The sequence below is a fragment of the Augochlora pura genome, chromosome 4 (genome assembly GCF_028453695.1).
Source record: "Augochlora pura isolate Apur16 chromosome 4, APUR_v2.2.1, whole genome shotgun sequence".
Classification (NCBI taxonomy): domain Eukaryota; kingdom Metazoa; phylum Arthropoda; class Insecta; order Hymenoptera; family Halictidae; genus Augochlora; species Augochlora pura.
In genome coordinates this window covers 987398-1008114 of record NC_135775.1, presented here as the reverse complement: position 1 = coordinate 1008114, position 20717 = coordinate 987398, and the positions used below count along the sequence as shown (strand labels likewise).

Below are 20717 nucleotides of genomic sequence, written 5' to 3'. Positions count from 1 at the left end.
AAAAAAGAGAGAAAAAGAACAAATCGAGCACGGATGACTGACGCAACCACTCGACACTTTCCGAACGATCGATCAATTTACTTACGAATCGGACGTTGTTGGTTCGTCGCGCGAGAGAGAGTAACGACGAAGATAGCGAGGAGGAAAGACGACGAGGGAGGAGAGAAAGATTTTCCGATGAAGAACTGCACCGACGAGGGAAGGAACCGGCCCGAGTACAAAAGGAAAAAAGAGCAAAAAACCAGAGGAAAAAGGTCGCTACGATTCTAATTAAATTTCCCGTTGAAACTGAAATCAAAATTTTTGGTCCGAGGCTAAGATCGAAGCATCTACGAAACCACTGCCAGAATACTTTCTAAATGCTTCGCGTTTAACCAAAGACGCGAGAAGCTCATTTTTCTACACGCATCGTCGTTATAGAGAGTGTATGGTATAACGGGGTATGCGCGCGTCGCAGTCGCCCACGGCCGACGCAACGCGTGCATATCGGATATATATGTATAATTCTGCCGCTTATAGGTGAGACTTAGGCTAGCCTAGGATAGCGCACCGAGATCCACGCCGGACGAACGCGAAAACGCGAACGCGCGCCGCGCCGGATGTTCGGCCCGTGAACGCTGCCGCGCGCGAACTTCGCTCGCGTGGACGTTGTTACGTGAACACGCCCGACCACGTGACGGGATCCGAATCCTCCCATCAGGTTCCCGTGAATCCCCGGAAGACGGTGGACCCCCCATCAATCTTGCCTCAGTGAACGACGAAAGTTGCCCGGGTCACGACCAAACCGGAAGCGGTCATCGGCGACGTCTTCAGAAAAGTATATTACTGCCACAGTCTTGATGTTAGGATTACGTTCAAGCTAAACTAAACAAAAAAAAAACGTAGTTGAACGAGTGCGACGATGATCGTGACTCTGTAATCGTTCAGGCCGTGGAACGACCACCGACGACGCCCCTCATTCTCGACCGTAAACGCGCTCTTGTACCAATGACGAAGCCTCGGGTTGTTCCCCGATCGGCCAGAAATGACGTAATAATTTATCGATGTCTCGAACGATTTTTCTCGAGTACCACGCGGAACTGAATCGTTGATAGTTTTTTTATAAAAGCAACTTAGGATTGTGATAATTTTAAAACGATGATCTCGAGACGATGTCTCCTGATCTGATAGTATCGTAGTTCCAGGAATGGAATACTTAATTTGACAAATCGCTGGTCGTTTGTTTGTCAACAGAAAATTGGAGAGAACGCATCGGTGTCGTTCCAAGGTCGAAAGTTCTAATTGTCGTATCGTTGTCTCAGAGATAAACAGCAATAGAGCTCTAAACGTGTTAGGGAAAGTCTAATGCGCCTCGCAGCGACGTAACAAGTTAAGGAACTAAAGCTAGGATTCTTGTACAGAGACGTAGAACTATATCGAGCCTACCGGGTGTACACTATCACCGGAGAATTCTTAAGTATTATTAATGTATCAGTACCTAATTACTAAGCAAAGTATCGACACGACATCGTGAACGCGTCAAACAAGATTCTCAGCATTCTGCGAACCATCGTCGATGGTGTTAATTTCCGTCATCGGTGCATAGATTCTCGTAGCAGAGATGGGCAACCTTGTAATCGACCCAAAGACTCTGGAAAACCAATGAAATATCTAGAAACCGATTTCTCATTCTTCACCGTAGTTGTACCTTAACACTAAATCTACCATGCCGGTCAAAACGAACGGTCTCACATCTGTTATTTCGCAATTGTTGGAACTTTGATCATCCTATCCGAAGAAACGAATATATTATTTCTCTGTTCGAGAACAAACTCGCGCGTCAGTGATTTTTATAGCTCGGTAGGTTTAGTGTTGAAAGTGAAGCAATATTTCTATCCATTTTTCGCTGTTCGAAGTGCTCTGCACAAGGAAATTTTTCTCAAACAACGCGTCTATATAATTCATTGAAAATTTCAACAAATTTCTAAAGACTCTCAGGTGCCATTTAATTTCGCTGCCAGTGGAAGAATTGCCCAGCTCTGTCTCGGATCAGTTCGAAGGGACAATCTTCTCAGAAACTCCACCAATCATCGTATCGAAGGACGAACTAAAAAAAGGGAAAAAGAGGAGAAAAAAAACAGGCTAGAAAGGAACGTTGAATAACGCACAGATACTCTCTTCACCCCCCGTTTTATACTTGACTCGCATCGATCCTAGCGTCCCCGCGAACAAAGGTTCGGCCAGCAGCGTTCCCATCCGACTCTCAGAGTGCGCGCGATCGATCGGAAGAATCATGGCGGACGTTCGCGCATCCCCTTCAGGACTGAAGCTCGTTTCTTTTCCTCCCATTGTAATTGCCGATCCTGTCGCGCGTCATGTCCTCGTCTGGGTTCGCGTTTCTATTGTCCAAGGCCTACCGGTCGGCCCTCCTCCGGAAACTGCCGATTGAGCAACTTTAAAGACGGCTATCGATGCAACTGCCTGGCAAAAGTCAATGATTTCCTGTAACCAATTATTGTAAGACTCCGGATTGCGTGCATTAATCCTCCTTGATTTATTACAATTAATAGAAGAAATCGAATTCTATCCAAATACTGTTTCTTGCAACATCTTCTTGATCTTGCATAGAAAATCCGCAGTTTCTTTACTTTCGACGGTCTTCGCTGTTGCATCGATGGCTTCCTTTAACCGGACCGCCATCTTGATTTCTTCTCAACCGACTCTCATCGAAGGATAGCGTTAGCGGAACGGTCGCAGTTTAAGTGTCGTGTGCATGTCACGTTTCATGCACGGTCCGAGGACTCTCTCGGCCGTGTTTCATTTTAGATAGGCACTATCTAATACGCATGTACATGTATATACAATGAATATTGTATCGTATGTACGTATATGTGTGCGGACATGCGTGGCGTTGGATGAACTGGAATTCGCGTTCAAGCGCGTTCACCGAAGCCAATTAATTGCGGAACTTCGATTCGACTTGCACCACCTCGGTGCAGAACAATTTTTGATTAACGACTACAGCGATGATCCATCAACCGATCGTTATTTTATCTCCGTTGACTCGCAACTTCCGGACTCATCGATCGCGCATAGCGCGCCCGTGTACGTGCACGTGATTGAAATAGTTTATGTGCGAACAAAAAGAAGTCGAAGTTGCGACGAGCCGAGGTCTTTTTAACATTAGGAATAACCACGTAGAGAGCGGGTGACTTCAATTGTAACCGTCACTGTCTACTTAATCGATGTCCGTGAACGAGTCACGGTTCCGGAAAAGAGTTTATCCAAACCGGAAAGAGCCGAGCACTCGGAGAACCTTCGCCGCCGTTCGCAAAAGCCGGCCGACGATAAAACGGTACCGTTCTAGAGAATCCTTTCTTCGATACAGCAAAAATGTACTGCGACTCGCTGCACCGTTATCCCAAGGCGTACAGGGCGATTCGGGAAATATCTTTGGTCGCTCGAAGCCACTCGATCAATCAGCGGCATTCTTATTTCTTAAACCTAAACAGCTGAAGCATTTTTGTTACTTACAATTTGTACTTAAAACTTGTTTCACGAATATCGACAATTTGATTCGTTCTTTGTACTTAATCATAGATTTTAATCGTCGTTTCATACTTAACATTCAACTTGTACAAATTGATTTGTATCTTTTAACCTCGTACGACTTAATTTTTACACGCTCGAGTACTTACGTCGAACTTCGAGGCCCAAACGCTATTTCATTGAGCTCTATACGCAAATGGTGAACGAGACACGTTCAGCGGAAAGTGTCGAAAGAAGGTTACGTGCCGAAGAAAGAGACGCGTCAGCGAGTCGCAAAGCGAGAAGTGTCGTCAAGGGATCGTAAACTCGACGTCGAAGAGTTTCGTCCCTTCATCTACCTCATCGCCAGCGTGTTGTCGAATGGCAAGCGGATCACGTGAGAGATATCGCGCGAGCTTAAGCACCTCGTCGAAGCAGGTGCAGCTGAAATGAGAAGACGGATCGAAAAAAGCAATACAACGCCAAAGAAGAAGGAGGACCAGAAAGAGAAGAAGAAGAAGAAGAAGAAGAAAGGAACAGAAAAGGAAGAAAAATATTGGACGACGACCATGACTTTCTTCTTAACAAAAGAACGCCGGGGAACGCTTAGGTTCACGAGACGCTCCCTCTCTCCCTCTATCTTATCGTCCACGATGTTGCGACATGTACTTTCTAATTTTAATACGTTACTCACTTGTCGATTACCATATATTTTATGTGTACTTGCCTATCTGATAGGCATCGGCACTGCATAGTTTATACGAGACATGTTGACTATGAGAAAAGTTTATTCGCGGCGAGGAATTTGAGGGGCAGCCGGGAACGATATGCTGAGATCACGGAGCCGCGCAAATCGTCCGGCCTGCGAGAACTCTGCAACAGAAAAGTATCCTCCTGTCACATGGGACAACATCGTACGATATCCCGCTTCCGCAGCGTTCGAACGACGGTGTCGGTGCAAAACGAGCGTGTCTTCGGCGAGAATTCGGCGCGCTCGCGGCCGCCATATTGTTTTCACAGCGCCAACCGCCGGAGACACCGGCTACGCGCGGCGTCGCTCACGCAGCGTCTCTAGCGGGCAAACATTGTAACCAGGATGTTTACGAAGCTCGCCCTACAGACGCTCTACGCATGCGTCGTAGCGCGTGCTTTGCTCTCGTGCTTGCACCGACCGTTACCCGACGAGTGCCATGCGTTTTTCTTCTTGGAACATTGAGAATGTAAGGAAGAGAAGATGAATAATGTTTTAAAATATATATACTTCCCATTAATTAACGAGATTAATGTACACCAAGCCTGCGAAAGTGTTCAGCCGTACGGATTTTTCTACGAGAACGAGTCTAAGCAACGACGAACGGAAACAGAAAACGGTCTGCATTGTAATCCGTCCGGCTGGACGCTTCCGCGCGTCTTGTCTTTCTTTTTCATATGAATTCTACGCGATCGAGAGTCGAGGACGAGGTGGTTTGCGCGGATTCCGTGACAGCGTACGAGGAAGACGCGAGCTGTTCCGGACGATAGAGATGCTGCTGAATGCGTTGTACATAAATAGATAGATTATAAAGACGACGAAAGAAGTGATTACAAAAAGAAAAGAGCTTGATGGGCTGAGCCACGGAGCGGACAAAACGTATAATAGAGTATCGGCGGCGAACAAGAGGAACGAAGAACAGGGGCGAGAACGCAACGGGACATCATTTTTCATAGATCGAACCAGTATTGCAGTGTTACTCTGCTGCCGCTTTAATATTTTACTATGTCGTACTTACTCGAACGAAACGGTAGACGAGAAACACGTTACACACAGAGGACACACACACACATACGAACACACGCGCGCTGCCCGGGGACACACGTACACACGCATACAGGAACACGATTGACCATATGTGCACGTATAAATACGATAGACAGAGAGAGAGCTCGGCGAAAAGGGAATGGCTCTCCGTTTCTCTTTTCGCCTCGGAATTCTACGAATAAATAAATAACTAAATAAATATATAAATAAATGAATAAATAAATAAATAAATAAATATATATGCGAAAAGAAGAACGAAGATTGAAGAAGGAAGCAACCGAAACGAAGACGAGAGAAGACAGCCGCGCGGGTTTGCCGATTGTCGGAGGACATGGAAAGCGTCGCTCGCGATGCGTCCCGTTGTAAACGGACCTCGCGTCTTGTTTAAATCACCTCTAGGCTGTGAGATGCGAGCTAAGCAGCAGGAGATACTTGCTCGAGACCTCAATCACATGTGTCAAATCAAGCGGATAATACCTATATTATACATATTATGCGTTACTTTAAAACGAGAAGAAGAGAAACAAATGAACCGGGTGCGAAGTAGCGAGAGAAAATGGAAAGTCTATGAGAGAACGGGCGACGAACGGAGGGGGAAAGGTCGGTCGAGGGGGGGGAGGAAACCGGGCGAGGACGAGCCGGAGACCGGATGTTCGAGACTCGGCTTTCATTTTTCTCTCCTCGAGGTCACCTCTTTTAGCGTTTTCTTCTCTCTCTGTTCCTAGACGAACAAAAGCCGTGCATTAAACGAAAGAAAAGTAACGAATACCGGGTGGGGGCGGGACGGGGTGCGGATGAAACGAGCGGAACCGGAAGTCGGATCGCGTCCTGAGAATCAATTCCAGGGGGTTTCCGGGGGTAGTTGTCGGTTGGGGTTCTGGGGCCGAGAACCGGGGATGGGGGATTGCGTCGCGGGACAAATATATGTATATATAGATATGCACATATACGGATTCTATATATATGTGTATATATGTATATGTATATAGAAGAAATACAAGATATATTTGTAGATACGAGGACACTTTAGCCAATCTGATTTAGCGTATGTAATAGAGTCAATACTGTGAAATACCTATAAAGAAAAGGAAAAAAAATGACAAACTTTACCCTATACCCTTTTAGATTCTAGACGATGATGAAATACTTGTAATTAACTTATGGAAGACGAAGTATAATGAATGAAGAAACTATACCGCGATCAGATCGATTAAATAAATAAACGACATACAACCTACACCTTGTCTCGATTCATTTTAGATTTCTACGGTTCTCTGCTCTATTAATGTGTCTATAAAATGGACTTCGAAATATATTTTGAATCTGCAAATGATTTAAAAAAGAATCTAAAACTCCAACAAAAATCATCTGCTCCATAAAATCTGAATATAACGCCACTAAACATAGCGGTGAAACGCCCAAGTTATTCGACAAAATTACCGGCAGAGTAATAAAAAAGTCACAACCAGATGGCGCCACGCTTTGATTCTGTGGTAATATAAATTATTAACGTTGTCTACTTTATCGATAATGTCTAATATTATTTACGTTTACGAACTACGTCAATGAAGTTTTCGCCACCTTGTAAATGTTATATCAAATACTTAATTAAACCTCTACGATTTTAAAAGTTTGATTTTAGCGACACTAAATTGTGTAAATACCCGATTCGATGCGTCGAAATTGTTCACGGAAATCGGAATGGTGGACGCGGATCTATATTCCGGTATATTTACATATACTCCGTGGTAAAGACGATTTAAAGTCTGGCGAAGAAAGGAGCAGGAACAGGCATGGCGGCAGGGCAAATGCAGATGCACCAGAAGCCTCGTACGGCTTCGTTTTGAGATAAAAAAATGAGCGTGGTGTTCTTGATGCGTTGCATGGATCATCGTAAAACGACGTCGGACCAAAGGTGAACCCGCGGCGCCGTTTCACATGACTGTACCAAAGACGTGGGACAATCTACGAATTTAAGTATTCAGTATCTTATCTCCGATAGTTTTTTTTCTTATCGTCCCTTCGATCAATGCCCAAGAAACCGAAATCAGACATAATATGGCTGATCCAACGATACAAACGTTCTGTTGTCACCACTCGAATAGAACGGACATGGCGATATTCGTCATGCAAGAATTCAACACCGATGCTTACAACATCGTGTGCATGATATCGTCTATGATAGGGATTCTAGGTGCAGTGTACCAGGTAAGCAGAACTTCTGTTTCCTGCCTGTCTTGTTTGCCGACAAATTCAAGCAATTGATTTCCAGATACTGCCAAGGGAAACGTCCAGTCTGCCTCATCGATGGCAAGGTTTCTCTTCATCTAGAGGCCGAGAGATTATTATATGGCTTGCTATTGCTGACTTTCTAGCCTCGTTAGGTATGCAATACATTTATGAATGCTATGATTCTTGCTTTGACTTTACATACATCTCTTCAGCAGAGAGTTCCCAATTATAAAAATGTTCTGCATTTACTTCTAGGTGTTTTTATAAGATCAGTACTTTGGATGAACTATAAATCGATAATGCCAATGGAGGATGACACCTCTAGTGTTGTTTTTTGTGCTCTGTCATCGGTCAGTTCTATTGAATGATCATATCATAGTTAATTTATAATCTTTCCACTGTAATTAGTACATACAATGTGTATTTTTTAGGCTTGGACTCAGTACTTTTACATGGCAACATGGATCTGGACACTATGTTACGCAATAGACATGAAGTTATTGCTTGGGGATAGATCCGGTCACCCCACCTGTTACCATGCATTTGCATGGATATGTCCCGCAATTCTCACAACATTTGGTTTAGCAATCTTATACATTCCAGATGCAAAGTAAGCTTTTTTCTTAGTGCCAACAATATTGTTACGATTTTCTTGGGTACTGAATTAACTTGCTTCTTTTTTCAGCTGCCACAATTTGACTTCTTTGTCCACTGCCATATTACGCATATTACCGAATTATTGTGCTACCTATGTATTATTAGCAGTAGTTATGATCGTTAATCCTGTATTGTATTTCGCGTCGTCCCGAGATCTGCAGACCGCAGTCACATGCAGTTTGGCTCAGATAACGGGCAGAGAAAGAAAACTGGTGCAAACGATAAGGCTGAAATTTGCGTTGACCAATGTAGCGTATTACGTGTGCTGGTTGCCGAATCTGATCAACGGAATCTTATTGTGGACCTTGTGGTTCCAGCTGCCGATCAAAGCTATTATAACTTTGTGGTATATAATGGTATGTATATCTCGCGCGCATCCTACTGCACCGAATTTAATTAACTGAAACTTTAATCAACAGGCTGTCATGAATCCTCTCCAAGCGTTCTTCAACGCACTCGTGTACAAGAGATGGGGCAAAAGAGAAAAGTTTCGACTAGAATGTTGCCAGAAGATTGGCAACTTCAAAAGCCAGATCACAAAAGGGGACGTTGGTATACGATTAACAGAATCGTCGCCGTTGTTAGATCCCAAATTTGGCTGTCCTCCTCATACAAGCATAAATGGATCGTCTTCGTTCTGAAAACTGTGATAAACCGTATCTATCGACCATCTTGCCTACTATTTTTAAATGGAGCTATATTTTTTTAACGTGCTCAATCGATGGCTTGCTATGTGAACAGTTTTAACAGGAACAACGCTAGGTTGTAATATACGAATTATCTCGAGATCTTCTGATAAAGCATCAGTATGTTTTACAAATAGATATAAATTTAACAATTGTTGCAGATATTAGCATTGTCAATGCTCTCACGGTGCAAGGCTAACCATTGTAAACTGTAACAAAAATAATCATTAGATATTTCTTGCCCTACATATCTGATAATGATCTTCCTCGAATTATGAAACATACCAAGATACTTTGATCTGAAAATCCTGGGACATTTTGTAAATACATAAAACGCAAAAGTTGTATGTGTATAATGCGACGAATTTTTTTACGTAACTTTTTATAATCGTAAGGAGTATTAAAGGTTTCTCAGAAGTGCATTACTAGAAAGTAGGTTAATCGGGAGATAATACTCGGGTACGGAGCTTTACAGGCGAAATATCTTTATCACTCTAACTGGAAGTGCTCTTTTTGGCGAGCACGTTTGTTACTTGTTGCATATGCGAGAGGCTTTATTTTTTACAAATGTAAGAAGAACATGTATACGTAATACTATCGTTTAATCGGTTTAACTTCTTTTTGTTTTGTACATCTAGTATGTTTTAGGCTGAGGCATTGCCGTTTCACAAATTACGAACTATTCAACGCGGAGCACTCAGATTTCTATGGATAAATATATATATACATGTATATAACATATATATGTATATATTACATAAATATAACGGACATCACAATTGAAAAATCAATCGTTCCAACCGTCATTTTTGTTGCAGCGAGTAAGGAGCACCTCTAAAAAATATGTGTATCTCAGAAAATAGTGCACGTTGAATCTCAAAACAGATATCTCAAATTCTTCCTTTCGTTTCGTATTTTGATTAACAGATTTGTATTCGTACAACATTCCTCCACTTAATAAAAAAATTCTTATATACAACGCTAGTAATAAGTGTTTAAACGTTTCCGGGGACATTTTTTACACATATTTTTTTTACAAGACTACTTATTTTCCGACCAATTAGCTCACTTCGTTTTTTCCTCTTCCTCTCTTTCTCTTTATATACATATTATTAGCACCAAAAATACTCTGTACAAATACGAAGACAGTTTCATCTTGAACACGACAAGCATAATGAAAGTGTACATGGTGTGGGGGAAAAAATTTGTATAAAGCGAAAAAATATTGTGTACGCAACAATAAAAGAAAAAAAAATAAAGCTACTTGTTAAATTATTGGACTGCATCATAAACAACGTCTGACGTGATATATACCTTAATTAAATAATAAGAGAAACATTTGATTATCTATTTCGTTGAAAACTATCGAATTGATATAAATTTAATCGTTGAAGTTATTTACAGAACAATCCAATACTACTGTCATTCGTTTGCTTTGACGCTAGGAAAACGATAATGTACACGATTCAACGTTATCCACTAACAATTTAATATTAGTCTTGAACTTTTTCACGTAGTTTACACGCTAAATTTAAATTGGTTCACTTATGGGATATATATGTCATTTGTTTTCCTCTTTCAAAAATCACTGTTTAAAAATAGATTGAGTTTTCATAAAATAATCTTTGCGTAAAGCTAAATTACTATCTACTAATACTAACGTTATAAGACTGATCGTGTATAAAGATTCTGTAACTATACAGTAACAACACGGACACACTTCTTTTTACATTACTTACACGGTCTATCCTAGAGTAAATTAGAATAAATACTGCCAAGATGCTACATATGTCTAATGTAAGGATTACATGGAAGAATTTCCCCTTTGGGTAGAACAACATTCGCTTGTAAATCGTAACAATGTTTTACTTTTCTAACGACAAATGAAAAGAGCTTCGTTTTCACAGGACGCAATTCGATTAAGATAGAGGCGATACTTGTGTTGGTAAAAAAAAACAGTATGATTATTTTACTAAATTCTTTGGGGTTCAACTACCCTAAGTGTGGCTTAGCGGGTTAATAATTCTTATAGTTACAGCGAATTTTACGTTTTCGTTAAACTCTCGCAAATATTGAGCCACATACATAATAACGCGTTCTAATCACAACTTAGCGACGCCGATATGTCCTAAACTTCGTCACTGGTTTATTCGTTGGTAGCAAAATTGTTTTTTAGTCTTTTCTTTCTTTTTCAAAGTGAGAAACAATATTCCCCATGAAGAAAGTTACACGACGCAGCATAAAACTTAAATTACGAAAGTACTTGGCAGTCGTACAATTGAAATTAATTAACATGTTTATCGAACAAAAAGCAATAGGCTTTATCCATCGTTAATATCATTTCCGCCGAAAAGAAGACAGCGCGTTTAATCTCATCAAAGTAAAAAGCAGTACAAAAAGATCACCTTCGAATAAAAAAAATATATGCTACTTTTAGTAAGTCGCAAGGTTTTTCATCCGTTCGGGAACGAAATCGTTTAATTTATAGTGCGAAATTATAAAATACTTAACAACGACATTACGATGATCTTGCAACTGGAGCTCGAACTCAAAAAGATTAATATATCTGTACTTAATTCTATGTTGATCACAATCGTAATCTTATAATAGATTCAACGTAAATGCACGGATCGTTCGCATAATGTAACGTACACAGAATACATCAGCAATAAAAATTACGATAATTGACAAACATGAACGCAAACCATACTCTCTGAATTTCGTTCTTAGAATGTAATAAAACATTATTCATCTCGTTCGATTTGGCACTTTGGCAAAGTATTCGTGAATTAAAGAAGAAAAATATTCATGTGTTAAATAAAATAATTACCTTCGTCCGTTTGAAGTGTGAAGTATATTGTGAAAAAAGGAAACAAAACGATATTCTTATAACGCAGTTTCCGTCATCAAGATGAAAAGTTCGATGTGCCCATGGTCAACGATGTTATCTCACGAACAATCATTTCAGCGATCTTCCACGCTAATTCTTCTTTAGCCTAATTATAATATTTAATTAATTGATGCATTTTCTTATTTCGTATTCTTTGCTAAACTAATTGCAACAGAGTGAACGCATTTCACTTTCGACGAAAAATCATACTTAAACTAAAAGATAACTCACCTTATCATTGTCCATATTTACAAGTCTTTTTACAACACGTGCCAAGCGTGATTCTAAAATTGTTTTCTTTAATTAGTATAGCCATCGAAGAGAAATATTAACGAGATTTTTCATGAAGATCTTACCACATTTTCTCTGAGGATCTGGTTCTATTTCGGTTATAAACCTTCCTAAGGCATCGATATAACCCACGCTCAAACTAAAAAACAAACAGAATATCAGAATGTTCGCTAAACAAAATTTCAATACTCTAATTACCTATATTTATTACGTTTCCATAGGGAATCTGGATCGTAAAGTTGCCTGGTATCGATGTTCATGCCACCGCTGATTGCTCCTTTGCTGTTTGTCGATTTCCCTTCATTCCCTGCCTGCAGGGTACTTTGCATATTAATACTAATGGAACTCACGCTGCTACAATCCGAACCTAAAATTATCAGGAAGAATGACACTATATAATTTCATTCTTTTCAGAAGACTGGAGATGTATATACGATAAAAATATAGATATTATCGTAAAGAAGATAAATAGAGTTAGTACAATAAAAACATGCAAACCTGCTCTTTTTATCCTAGGGTGCATACTTGAGCATGGACTGCTCTGTATGGTATTGATTAACTCTGACAAGTATTTGTAATATAACTGTGATGATAAGAAAGTAGGTAGATAATGCTGGAAAAAAAGTACAATGTTATCTCAATACGGCGTTGCGATCTCTATCATCAAAGTCTTACGAGTCACGAATTATCAATCTATAAAGATTCTACTATTCTGAATAAGATCAGGGTCTGGTGTTACCTTATTCAAAAAATTATATACAATTTTACAGGGCTTATCAAAACAGTCTGGTCGTGGTCCCTCCCCGTCCTCGTGACATATATTGTCTTCTACTTGAAATCGAATTATATCACTAAAACCAAGCGACTTTGTCGCTTGCAGACTGAAGTATTTATCATAAATAATCAATGCATCGGACTGGGCTTCCTCGGGATCTGTGGCGTTTTTCTTTTCCAACAAGTTCTGTTTGTAGTTGATGGCAGACATCCAAAAGTCCAACAGCTCTCGTTTATTTTCAATTTCCATGAACTGAAACATATTTCGATTTATTACAGATATAAAAAACAGAAGTGAATATACAAAAGAATATTACCTCCATAAAGTAAAAGAATGCAGTTTCATTGTACAGTATGTCTGTCAACTGTACATTGCCGCTTGTAAGAACATCAATTTGATGTTTGCAGTTAAACTCGCTTCTTAAGAAGTCATTGATGTGCCTGAAATGTGTAACATTAAAATTTTAAATTATCCCTTCCGCGGCAATTTATACGCGCTTCCAAGGCTTACACTTACTCATTTTCTAATATATTGTAGACAATTTCTTGAACAGCTGATAGGCACTGCATCATAGGCTCAATATTTGCAGAAGCTACAGCTTTTTCCATCTCTGCTTTCAAATCTTCGGGAATTTGATTTATGCCCAATGCATCTTTCGTAATATACTTCTTATAAATTCTTAAAGCATCCTGCCTTGTCATGTCTTGTCTCTTGCAGTTGTAATTTGATTGTCCAGTTCTGCTTATAGTTTGACTAGTCTTTGGCATATCGTTGCAATTTGATTTCTTATCATTATTATTTACATACTCACTGAACAATGTATTATCAACGTCATTACCATTATTCTGGGTCACCTGACAGCGGAAATTCTTATTGTCATCCACTGTATTAGGCAGTCTATTATCATTCTCTGTATAATCTATCGACTCAACATTTTCTTTCGCAGTCTCTTGCGTGTTAACTGAACTGCACAAGCATTCCACTTCCAACCAGAATTTGATAAGCGCTAAACAGTTCCTCGTCTCCATAAACTGAATGAAGTAACCTAGAGCACCTTTATCCGCGAGGATCTGTGGAAGTGTCTTATAAAGCTGTGAGCTGAAGCACCATATGTCTTCTCCATTGACTGTTTGATCTTCCTCTTCCTCCTCAAGGCTGCACAGTACACCTGTTGATGTTTGAACAGACGAGCCTCCATTAAATACATGACTGAAGAAGTTCCCAGAGCTTGTCGGTTTTGTGGGGGAAGCTTGCAAAGATCCGAGCCAGTCTCTTTGCCCTGAAATAACGAACAACCATTGAAAAATACATGCAGATTGGAATGGTATATCATTTGCTTCAATGTCTCTGATGTCAAACAAAATCACATTTTTTCAAAGTAATCTGTTAAACTATAATTATTAGACTTGTATTTTATTTGCCCTACACCCAGAAAGTAAATCTTTGTTTAATCGCACTTTTATTTGTAACAGACGAAACTACATTTTCTTTTTCTCGGTAATATAAACGCTGGCTCCCAGACCTCGATCTACACGCGAGCTGAGAGTCTCCTATATTGTTTTGCCTTCGGAGCAGAGACGTACTTTCGCGTACAGGTTAGGTGCGATACAGCCAAAGAGGGCTCGAACATCAAATAACAACGGTTCGAATTTTAGCGAGGAGCGGATATTTACCAGACTTCTTAAAAAATGGAAACATTGTTCACGCCAGAAGGAAACATGATAAGCGACGCGCGATGCAACGATCGGTGACGAAGATGATGTTTTAAAACGGTGACGCGAGGACCGTTCTCGCGGCGGGTGAAAATTCTGCGCCGCTATGAATGCTATGATTCGGCTACGGCACCGAACACTGAATTAGGAAAACGACACAGTTGAACTTCCTTGATCGCGCGCACACACAGCACATGACATTTCACCGAGGCATCGTTAATGTCATCACCGCCTGCCATTCGGGTATATTCGTTGCATGGATAGTCGGATGCGACCGATTCCGTGAGAATTCTCTTCTTTTTTTTCGTTCTCGCTTCATCCGAGAGAGAGAGAGAGAGAGAGAGAGAGAGAGAGAGAGAGAGAGAGAGAGAGACGGGCACAAAGTAAAAGAGATAAGAGATCGATCATCAAAACATCCGATACAACGATTGTTTGCGCAATCGATCGTTTATAATTTGCTGAAATCATAGATATGTCAATGCTTTTCGTAGAACGCATTACCGTCTGAAACACGATTATTCTAAGCACTTTCGCAACAACTGCAGAGAAATCTCGATGGCGCATCTCCTGTTTCAGCATCATTACCATTTTAACTGATTTTCATCGTTGTCCTTACTCTCCCGATTTTCACTCTTTAACACGTTCACCTCGATCTCGATTTTCCGATACTTTCTCCGTTGATCGTGTACGTGTTCGTCCGCCATAAGACAGATTTTGATAATTGCTTCTTCATAATGTTCTATCGCATCGCGTTGTTCTAATAGAGTTATATTAAATCTTGAAAATTCAAATTCTTAAATCAAAATACAAAATTTATTGAAAATAATAAATTCGCCATTTAGGACAGGAGATACGTACCTACAGTCCATCAACGTTACAATTGGCATTAAGGATTTTAATTTAGAATTTAATACTATTGCGGAGCACTTATTTGAGATGTAAAAGAATCGTTCTAGAAATTATAAGATGTTGATAATAATGCATTGGGGATGTTGAGAAAATGCGGAAGCTGAGAATGGTATAACCACGAAGTGGAAGGGGTAGACACGGGGCGACCTTAAGCAGACAATACCATCGGTTTAGACTATAAATGTTTGTACGGATGCCGTGAATACGTAATAGCCTGTTTCTCAAAACAAACTCCCCGGTTCTTAGGTAACAGTTACCTTAAACTTGCAACATTCGAGCGGCTTGGGCCAAAGTTGCCATCGCTTTTATCTTGTTTTGGAAACCATAAAGCATAATCGTGTAGTGCACAATGATGCCCGCTATTTCATGTAATTGAACAGGAACGCTCAATAAACACCGTCTAGCAAGACAAGATTACATAACACAAGCGCAATGACATCGAGCGACGATGTCACACGGTTTTGAGATGCTTTACACCTCGTTGATAAATCCTCTTCCATGTACAGTTACGTCAAGGACCTCGGGCTTCGGGGTTCATCCGAATTGTCTTCGCGTCAGGGTCGACGTCTCAGCATTTAAATCAGAATCGACTGGCGCGAACCGATGAGAATGTGTGGACACGCATGCATGGTGTATCGGTGGGGCCAATGTCCGGGCATCTGCGGACTCAAGGAGGCACCCATGACCGTTCAACGACAAAGAATACCGGTTTCTCGGCGCAGTGTCCACTATATCAAGGAAGACCATCGCTGGAGCACCACCTCTCGACGCTGGTCAGTCTGTGTCCTGTCGACGGTCCTTGTGCATTTTTCCAAGGGAGGAGAGTTTGGACTGTCATCATGCTGTCGCGCTCTAGCCTCCTCGTGTTAATTTATCACGTACTGACCAGCTTCACCGCGCCGACCACTTACGATCAACGTCAGACCGGCGATTTGAACGTCCAGGTGCACTGGAAGGACTTGCAAATCATTACACTGTTCGACAAGGAGTTACTTGACGATTACACGGTAAAGACTGTGCGGCGACCGACACTCGTCGCTGTTGCACAGGCATCAGATAACAGATAACGCGATAACGAAAACTATTATCAGTAGTTTGTTCTCTCTACTTGGTGGCCAGGCCGCGGCAGTGCATTCGGATGTTCTTTCATTCAATTGCCCTCCTTTCACGTCTTCGTTCGCTCTAGCTTCGTGCTTCATCTTTAAATGTTAACTTCCATTCGTTCCTTGTTGTGTCAATCTCACACTGTACTTATTTATTATCTGTTGCTTGTGAACAATACCAATTATCAATTTGAAAAATGAAAAACTGTACTCAAATGCGGCAATATTTTACTTACGATTGCATTAATTATATTGTGAAAATTGCATCCAAATATTTTTCTGGGATTCGATACTACACCTGAGACAGCCGCGTCGCTCAGATTGCAGTTACCAGGGGCAGCCAATCGCACCGTTTATTTAAATTCGCCGAGATTTTTAGCGAATCCTGAAAATCATTTTTGTTTCCATATTTACAATTGTGTTTTCTGTCGATGATATGCAGGAGTATGATTACTTTTACGATTATGCCGACTTCACGCTAAAACCGAGCGAACAACCGACGAAGCCCACGGAGAATCCGTCAACCGCTTCGTCTTTGGAAACCACTGTGAAACCTGAAGCAATAGAATCGTTGAATTCTACTCAGAACTCGAGTCTTTCTAATGAGGATTCAGTGTCCAACTCGACCGTCGAAGATGCAAGTGAATCTTCTACTTCGAATGCCGATGCGACCACTGAAAAGATAGAAAATCCTGTCGACGAGAATCAGAAGCTAAGACACGAGTGTCTGGAATCCCTTTATCACGAAAACCTGTCGAATCTGAGTAAGCGGTGTAGATCTATATTCCAGGCCATTGCGGAACGTCGTCTGAATCAGAAAAGAAAACAGGGAATGAGGTTTGTGCCGTAAGTACCGACTACATAATTCATCCTGTTACTTTGAACATGTTGTACCTAGTTAAATAGCACGAATAGCCTAAGAATGATTTATGTGTCTCTCTGTTCAGTAGAACTGCGATGAAGCTTGTGCCGAAACTCCTGGACAGCCTGGTGCGCAGTACAAAGCAACAGCCGTCATAGGAACTCCATTGAACGCAACCGGACTGAAACGTGCTACGAATATTCGACAGGAACCGTGTGCAATTTCAACGAGCAAACTCATTGTGTTCCTCGTTCGCTCATGGCCATGCGTATGCTCGCTGTTCCCACATGCCACATTTTTATTCACTCATGGTCATGCATAGTACCGCGCGATACGTTTATTATTGTAAATAAGGCGGGCAAACGGCATCGCTTGCCAACTTGTAAGGGGCGGCGCAATAAATTTCTCTGACATATTCTACACTGTGTTTCCTTCTTGATTCTCCATTGTCATCCATCTACGGAAAGATAGAGAGTTACCAATGCATGTAATTCCCACAAGCAAAAATGAAGCATTAAACAATGCTTTCTAACCCTTCAATTACCGTCGATCCAGGGACAAAAATACAATCATTTCTGAATCTATATCGTCAAACTCTACCAACGGATAAGAGCCTCGAAGTTATTACCAAATCGCTGTAATTATTTCTTTGACTGAATGACTTTGATTCCGAGGATTCAAGAATCGAGGTAACAATTCCGAGATCCTTGGAAAAAACAGTCGGAGACTACCCTTCCTCATCCTTGCACGAGCAAGAAAACAGATAAAAATATCGTGCAATTACGTAACCCGTCTTGGTGGATGGGCCTCGTTAACCGGCTAAGTCAATCGGCGACCACGCGAGTCTTGTTACCCTCTCCAGCAGTGATGCTCCCTCGATCCATATACGTGGCGATCCGTGGCTGCCAAGGAAGCGGACGGATCTCCCGCAGTCGAGGATCAGACTTCGCTCAGCTCAGCCGATCCGAGCTGATCCAGGGAGCTTCGGCGAAATGGTGACCCTAGCAAGCTTGCTCTTACTGTCAGGTACGCCGTTATTCTAATTTTTTCTAGGTTTTCTAATTTTGCCATCTTCTTTAACTCGACAACGTTGAAGTCTTCTTCATGCCTTTATAAAATTTGAAACTAAAAAGATTGAATAATTGATATTTTATTGTATCGATCACTTAATAAATCGTAAAATAATGAAAGCGAACCTAGGATAACTTCGCAATAACATTTACTCAGATAAGGTGGCCTAAAAACTGGATTCTGGGATGGGTAACCATTGTTTACACATGTCTGCAGGCATACTGCTGGTCGGCACAGAGGCAGCGCCAGCGCCAGCTAGCTACGACCAACGCCAGACCGGCGAGGTGAACGTGGATGCGAAATTGGATAACTTTGTAATCCTGGTGTCCAATTCGCTGAACAAATCCTGGCTGGATAAATTGGCGAACGAGGGGTTGGCGCAGCTGACTTCGCTAAGTTCTAGACGTAACGTCGTAAAACAGGACCCCGAGAAACTGTCGGATGTTACGGTGTACGAGACCGAGGAGAAGGGGGAGGGTCGAGAGCCCTACCACGTGGAGATAGTCCGCATACAAAAAGACGATGTCGCCGCGGTGGGAAGTAAACAACCTGAAACATTAAACTCTGAGATCTCCGAGGCCGAGGTGACCGGGAAGCTGAAAGAGTCAACAAAGCCTTCGAAGAATAGTCCAGAGATATCCATCAATGGCAAGGCATCGGAGAATGGGTCCAGAAACCAGAAGAGTCGTAAATTGATCGACGGTTCGCGAAGCAAGAAGGTTCACGTGGGTTTAACGGTGGATGACCTCACGCAGGCTGACGATCTTACAACAAAGGAAGAGGTGGCCAAAGCGGCCAGGCCTGGGATGTCGTTGAAGAAACAGTTGTCTAAAAAGGAGGAAGAGGAATTGTCAGCATTGTCCGAGGAACGAAACGAGCTCAACAATAAACGCGACGAGCTGGTGTTGCTCGGCGATGGCGTCGAGAACTGCGGCCCAGGTAGATACAGGGACAAGTCGGGCACTTGTCAGGAGGACAAAGATTTCTATTGAGACTTTTAGTTCACGTCCCTCTACTTTTTCTCTTCTCGATCACTCGATTCTCTGATAATTGAGAAATGGTAATATACCATTGCGACGTCGTATGTGTGTGTTTCGATGACTCTGGATGTCCAGTGATCGAGAGATATATATTATTATAACTATTGTGATATATACACTGAGTATATAACGGTGCTGTTAGATTATAGGATGACAATTGAATACGCCAATATGCACGCGTAAAGTTTCTTAATGGCGACTCATTTTTATACTTCCACTATTTATGTCACGCGGCGTTGTTACTCTCGTTCGTATTGTACTACAAAACAGAAATAAATCGAATGAAAAAATTGAATTTGCATGTTTGTTCCCACTCAGAGCCGTAATAGTCCGATCCAATTTATTTTTTACTTCCGACTAGATAGATTCTGGCAAGATGGAGATGCTTTGTGCCTTTCTTTAAGTAATGTTGGCTTTTGCGATGAGCTGTAAATCGGTTCAACTTTGTCGGTTTTCTACGTTCGTCGAGCCCGTCAGGAGTAGGAGGCGCCGCCTGAACCAGGAAGATGACGGTTCAAGGGACGTTCAAGCGTGGCGGAAATGTGAGAGCAAGGGCAAGGTTACGGTAATAGGCGGCGACTGTGAGACAGAGGAACGGGGAAATGAACTCGGTGGGGCCACACGAGGCCGTTGCCCTTTTACAAATCGGTTTTGTCCACGTGTGGGTAGGGTATACGCTCGCGTGCACACTGACGTTCACACGCGCATCCTTATCGCGTTCGACACGCCACCATGGGCGAACACTTCGTCAGAAAACCGGTCAGCGTGAACGCGTTCTCCGTTTTTCAATTATATATCTCTCTCTCCGAATAGTTTCGTGTCACTCAATTGGCCACGATGTGGTCCTTCCAAACTTGCTGTCCGAATGGTCCTCCCAAAACCATTCAAAAATCCTGAACGCGTTTCGACTAGACCAAGCTTCTCCAAAGTATTTAGATTTTACAGAAATTTTCCTTAGACCTCTTAGCATAATGCTTGTCAAGTCTGAAGATCAAAAATGATAAAATATTCCTTGTAATTTTTATGACTAGTTTTATATATCTTATATTCTAATTTTCAATCAGAATTCTATTACATATCCTCGCCGAAAGTACTTACAGAGGGTTCGAACTCATCTTGTAGAGGGTTCGAGTATGTTTGCAGATACATACTACCTTTTCTTGACAAAATGCTTAGAAGGGGTT

The 20717-nt window shown here is 41.5% G+C and overlaps 4 protein-coding genes across 6 annotated transcripts; 3 read left to right on the top strand and 1 right to left on the bottom strand.

Annotated features, from left to right (window-relative positions):
* The first annotated feature begins 6874 nt into the window (after positions 1-6874).
* LOC144468857 (G-protein coupled receptor 143) lies at positions 6875-10071 on the top strand. 3 transcript variants are annotated; one of them, XR_013493881.1, is made up of 7 exons: positions 6875-7513; positions 7578-7689; positions 7793-7887; positions 7969-8147; positions 8223-8550; positions 8614-8956; positions 9042-10071. XR_013493881.1 is itself a non-coding variant. In XM_078178624.1 (6 exons), the coding sequence occupies exons 1-6, from the start codon at positions 7364-7366 to the stop codon at positions 8833-8835; spliced, it is 1086 nt and encodes a 361-aa protein (XP_078034750.1). In that variant the 5' UTR covers positions 6875-7363; the 3' UTR covers positions 8836-10071. The 3 variants fall into 3 exon arrangements, 1 of the variants encoding a protein (XP_078034750.1); XR_013493880.1 differs by having other exon boundaries at positions 8614-9449; positions 9529-10071; XM_078178624.1 differs by having other exon boundaries at positions 8614-10071.
* A 1269-nt stretch (positions 10072-11340) lies between these two features.
* Pkaap (A-kinase anchoring protein pkaap) lies at positions 11341-14836 on the bottom strand. The gene is made up of 9 exons (XM_078178623.1): positions 14510-14836; positions 13353-14115; positions 13153-13276; positions 12801-13088; positions 12560-12674; positions 12260-12428; positions 12127-12200; positions 12002-12054; positions 11341-11876 (listed from the first exon to the last, which is right to left on the bottom strand). Exons 1-9 carry the CDS (start codon positions 14532-14534, stop codon positions 11787-11789), a joined length of 1701 nt encoding a protein of 566 aa, XP_078034749.1. The 5' UTR covers positions 14535-14836; the 3' UTR covers positions 11341-11786.
* Positions 14837-16104: 1268 nt separating this feature from the next.
* LOC144468858 (uncharacterized) lies at positions 16105-17783 on the top strand. The gene is given in 5 exon segments (XM_078178625.1): positions 16105-16144; positions 16147-16273; positions 16275-16464; positions 17003-17406; positions 17508-17783. Coding segments are annotated over 5 exon segments (834 nt in total). The 3' UTR covers positions 17581-17783.
* A 543-nt stretch (positions 17784-18326) lies between these two features.
* LOC144468743 (uncharacterized) lies at positions 18327-19826 on the top strand. Its single transcript, XM_078178430.1, has 2 exons — positions 18327-18448; positions 18710-19826. The coding sequence occupies exons 1-2, from the start codon at positions 18415-18417 to the stop codon at positions 19483-19485; spliced, it is 810 nt and encodes a 269-aa protein (XP_078034556.1). The 5' UTR covers positions 18327-18414; the 3' UTR covers positions 19486-19826.
* The last annotated feature ends 891 nt before the right edge of the window (positions 19827-20717 follow it).

Bases quoted from the DNA above. Each gene is read 5' to 3' on its own strand.
- LOC144468857 (XM_078178624.1), top strand. From the start codon at position 7,364: ATGGCTGATCCAACGATACAAACGTTCTGTTGTCACCACTCGAATAGA. The intron at 7,514-7,577 runs GTAAGCAGAACT...ATTGATTTCCAG, and splicing joins TTCTAGGTGCAGTGTACCAG to ATACTGCCAAGGGAAACGTC. The intron at 7,690-7,792 runs GTATGCAATACA...ATTTACTTCTAG, and splicing joins TGACTTTCTAGCCTCGTTAG to GTGTTTTTATAAGATCAGTA.
- Pkaap (XM_078178623.1), bottom strand. From the start codon at position 14,534: ATGTTTCCATTTTTTAAGAAGTCTG. The intron at 12,675-12,800 runs GTAACACCAGAC...CTTTTTTTCCAG, and splicing joins TATATAATTTTTTGAATAAG to CATTATCTACCTACTTTCTT. The intron at 12,201-12,259 runs GTAATTAGAGTA...TTTGTTTTTTAG, and splicing joins TGGAAACGTAATAAATATAG to TTTGAGCGTGGGTTATATCG.
- LOC144468743 (XM_078178430.1), top strand. From the start codon at position 18,415: ATGGTGACCCTAGCAAGCTTGCTCTTACTGTCAG. The intron at 18,449-18,709 runs GTACGCCGTTAT...ACATGTCTGCAG, and splicing joins AAGCTTGCTCTTACTGTCAG to GCATACTGCTGGTCGGCACA.